At 29.6% G+C, this 4,736-nt stretch overlaps 1 protein-coding gene across 1 annotated transcript; it reads right to left on the reverse strand.

The window, feature by feature from the left end:
* Nucleotides 1-2,562: 2,562 nt before the first annotated feature.
* LOC112518448 (protein SENESCENCE-ASSOCIATED GENE 21, mitochondrial-like) lies at nucleotides 2,563-3,187 on the reverse strand. Its single transcript, XM_025126139.1, has 2 exons — nucleotides 3,080-3,187; nucleotides 2,563-2,960 (listed from the first exon to the last, which is right to left on the reverse strand). The coding sequence occupies exons 1-2, from the start codon at nucleotides 3,118-3,120 to the stop codon at nucleotides 2,753-2,755; spliced, it is 249 nt and encodes an 82-aa protein (XP_024981907.1). The 5' UTR covers nucleotides 3,121-3,187; the 3' UTR covers nucleotides 2,563-2,752.
* Nucleotides 3,188-4,736: the final 1,549 nt, after the last annotated feature.

The following is a 4,736-nucleotide window of genomic DNA, read 5'->3' on the forward strand; positions in this document are numbered from 1 at the left end:
GAGGGGAAGCGGAGTTGCAATGATGAAGAAAGGAGGCGATGAATCGAAGAAATCATCGACTCCTTGGGTTCCAGATCCAGTTACAGGCTACTACAAGCCAGAGGACCAAACAAACCAGATCGATGCCGCTGATCTCCGTGAACTACTTCTGAAGAACAAAACTCGTCGACACTGATTAAACTCAATGAACAACTTGATCCGTAAATCAGAAGATATGAAGGTGACTTATTACGTTCACCTGAAACAAACCGAACTGTTGCATAACTTTGAAACTTAATTAGCAACAATGAAGGAATTAGCCTTGCTGGTATACATGGAATGAGTATATGATCTTCCATCTGTTATTCGATATATTTGTTACTAAGCCATGAATGATTTTTTATTAATAAAATATTACTCTGTTAACCTATTCATGTTTCAATTCGATATTCACGCATATTATAAATGGAAAAATATTCTTACTCATATCTATACTATATAATAAATTACTTTAAAAAAACTTTTTAAAAATTATTTTTTACGCATTAAATATTGTTTATTGATGTATATTACTTAAAATTCAAGATTACAAGTAAATTGTGCGTAAGTACAATGTATTAAAATTTCATCTGTTGAATTTGTGTAACTAATTGCAGATAAAAATAATCAAATAGATGATAAATATCTCATTTTAAATATAAAAAATCTAAAATATAATTAAAATAATATTGAGTTTTAACAAAATACTTAATTATTATCTTTATAAACAAATTATATTACTAAACCAAAAATAAATTAAAAAATTCACAAAAAAAAAAAGAAATTTTAAATATTTAGTTTGGTACTAATATCAATATTTTTTCAAATTCTTATAATATAAATTCATATTTATATTTTATTCAAAAATAAAAACATTATCGTATTTTTAAAACCACATAAAACAGTATTATAATATCGACTGAGAAAAAAATGAAACATTAAAATCGAGATGTATCTCGCTGCATTATGCGATTACCCTTCTAGTATTATAAATGAGAAAAGTTTAAAAATCCAATAAGCTTTTATTCCTTAAGAAATATTTTTTAATAGAAAATCATAAAACATTTTTATTTTGAATGATTAAGTCTCATGAACCATTATTTTTAAACAAAAAATCATTAAACTTTTACATTTTGAATGATTAAGACACTGATTTCTTTTACAAAAATAAACAAACTATCGAACTTCTACTAATCGGTTAATGTAACCTTTTCAAACTTTTTCCACTATAAATATATACATATATCTCTACAAATTGGATTCCACCCACTTTTTTTCCCTTTATTTGTTATATTCTCGTGTCCTTCAAAAGTTTCATTTTTTGTTATATATTCTTCATACCACGAATAATCGAATTCTGATCAGACCCATCCAATAATTGATTTGGATTCCTAATACCTGATTAATAAATTTAAATCCAATTTAAAATTTATACGCTTCGACTAAATTTATCCGATAAGGTAATATGACTTGTTAAGCGCTTACCTGCCTTAGAGCATCTCCAAATCCTTAGAGCGACGATTCTTACCACGGTAAGCGTTTACCAGGTAAATTGTTACATACGATACCGTTTTGGTGGACTAAACTCTTATGCGATATGTAAATGATAATGTTAAATTTTACCTGTAAGCACTTACCAGGTAAGTGTTTGGTAAACGGCCCCTTATTCACTTAAAAGATGTTGAGGAAAAAACATTTTTCCAAATATTTAAGTGATAATTTTTTTTAAATAATAAATGATTATTTTAATATTTTATGGGTGTTTGGGGTTGCTTATTTAAAGTGTTTAATAACTTATTTCGGTGTGGTATCGGTAATAAAAAGTTTTGACTTTTTGGATGGGAAAAAAAGAAATATATCGGTGTGACACTGGTAATAGAGGTTTTTTTGATAAGTTATTCTTTTCTAACTTATTAAGTTGGTGGTACCGGCAATACGTAGTTTTTTAGTGTTTGGATGAAACAAAAAAAATATTTATCAGCTTATTACGTTTGGTTCCGCCATAAGCTAATTCAAACACTTTTAATAAAACTTTGATTTGACACCAGATAAGTTGATAAACACTTTTACAAAAAAAATGTGAGTTGTTTTAAATAAGCAATCTCAAACACCCCCTTAATAAATAGTTAATAAAACTCTGAACTAAATTTCTTTTTTCTCTGTAAACGAAACATAACTAAGAGGTTGTCTACTCAAATGTTTACTGTTGAGAGTCAACACTTTATTTACTTTATTCGGTAAGATTTTAATCCATCAAAACGACATCGGATACAACAATTTATCCAGTAAATGTTAACCGGGTAAGGGTCTTCATCCACCTTTATCGGGTACAACTCTTGGTCCTTGTCTACGTTTTTACCAATGAAGATTATGTATCTTTGCATGTAGATTTAGTAAGATAAATGACCCGATAAGAACTTATTTGATAAACGTTTAGTAAACGGTCCAAAAATATATTTAGAGTTTGCATGTTTGTAGTTAATAATTACTTGAAGTCTTAATTACTTAGACTTAATTGCTCTAAAGCGAAAAAAAAACCTGGAAAGGAAGAAAACTCACAAGACCGTTCAATTAAGATGTATAAAATTTATTAAATTAAGGATTATATTCTATTGGAAGCAACGATGATATAACAGACGAACGACGATACAGCTTTCCATCCATACGGGTTGTTGCTTGTTGGACACGATCATGTGTTTTGGACAAAGCAAATTCATCTTTGTCTTCTTCATGTTCATTTTTGTTTTTTTTGCTTTGGGACCAGTTCACGTAGCTCCGCTCCGTCAACCTGTTTAATTTGACCCTCTGGCTTGTAGTATCCTGTTACTGGATCTGGAACCCATGATGTTGATTTCTTCGATTCCTCACCTCCTTTCTTCATCATTGCAACTCCACTTCCCTTCGTGCCACTGATCCCTTGTGTTGCTGTTGCAAATCCACGTCTGTTAACATAACATAACCATTAGACTGTGAATTGATCCCTGTAACTTTTCAATCTCAAAAAAAAAAAAAAAAACAAAGTCAACCAAAACAGATAAAATTCAAAAGTAACAGAAATTACCTGGCGAGGATGAAAGACGAGAAAAGCTTAGCGCCAGGCATCGTGGAAGAAGTCGTTAGTGTGGAAAGATTATTAGATGAAATGAGAAGAGAGGTGGTTGGGTATTTATAGAAGAAGAGGAATTCAAGAAATTAAGGGTCCAATAAGGCTACGATAGCGACCTCACCTACTGTGATCACGTAATGGCAATGAAGTCAGTCTTTTCCACTTGGAACTCCTCATATTCTTTTCCACGCGTCCTCTATTCTGTCGACCTTCCATTCACGTTCCATCCTACTTTTCGTCACGTAAAAAACTTGCATGTCATTTTCAATCACATTTTTTTTCACTATTACCACAACAATTATTTTATTCTTTAAATAATTTTAGAAATCATCGAATACTTGAATATACTTCACAATTAAATTGTGGGCAAATCGTATGAAAAAACAAAACGTACCTTCAAAACTTCTATTTTGGTATCTAAGATGTAAATCTTTAAACATATAAGTACCCAAGTAAGGATTGAAGCATTAACCGGTTACTATATTGATGTGGTATCCGGTTGATGCTTCAGCAAATAATATCGAGTTGAATAACACGTCAGCATGATAACCGGTTACCTATTTACCTGTGTACTTAAATGTTTAAAACTTTACATCTTAGTTACCAAAACAAAAGCTTTAAAAATACGTTACTCAAAAATATGAATCAAGTTAAGTACGTTATTTTTTAATGTAATTTACTCTTAAATTATTTAACCAATTTATTTTTTAACAATATATTTCTTAATCAAACAATTTTCACATAATTTTTCTTTAAAAAATCTAGATACATGAACAAAGTAACTTGTAGGACTAAAAGGCAATAAACAACTTAGATTATAATAAACTATTATTACTTAATTAATGAGGCAAGGATTGGTTTTGCCATCGACTCGACTAATTTTTTTAATTAACCTAGATATCTAACTTGTTATGCGAGCCGATTAATCATAGAGTAATCACATGTTTTACAGATAGCTCGGAGTCATCGCATTTGAATTTCTATTGCTACAAAAAGATTTTTATTCTTCATTTGAGTTAAATCTGGGACCTCCAGATACTTTTAATCTTTGAAGTCCAAACTTAAAACAATCAGACTATTCTACTGATGCAAGTCGTTGTACATATTTTATCTGAATGAATGTCGATAAACATTGAACTTAGTCAATATATAATAATAATGACAAGTAGGGTATGAAATTCTTTTATTTCCAAAAAAAAAGGGTCAAAAGATGGCTCTTCATGGTTTAGAGGCACCAAGAGCTACCTTCATTATTGGTCCATTTCCTTTCGCTATTGACCTTTGAAGATCTTCAATACAAAAATTCAATTTTCTTTTTCTTAAAAATAAGAAAATTAAATTTTAAATTAAAAAAAAAATACATTATCATATCCTAAACATGTGTGTCGCGAGATTTATTTATCAGGTGCAACTTGCGTAATTGCGTTGCCGCTTCTTCCACTTGTTTCTCGGTAGATGCGCATCTTCTTCCATGTTGCTGGGAAAATAATTAAAAATATTTATTATTCTATTTTATTTTAAAATAAATGTCTATTTTTTATTATGCTCTTTAATTATGTGATGGACGTTTCCCACAATTAAACTTAATTATATATTATTTAAAATTAAAATA

This window comes from Cynara cardunculus (genome assembly GCF_001531365.2).
Source record: "Cynara cardunculus var. scolymus isolate 2C chromosome LG 9, CcrdV1, whole genome shotgun sequence".
Lineage (NCBI taxonomy): Eukaryota > Viridiplantae > Streptophyta > Magnoliopsida > Asterales > Asteraceae > Cynara > Cynara cardunculus.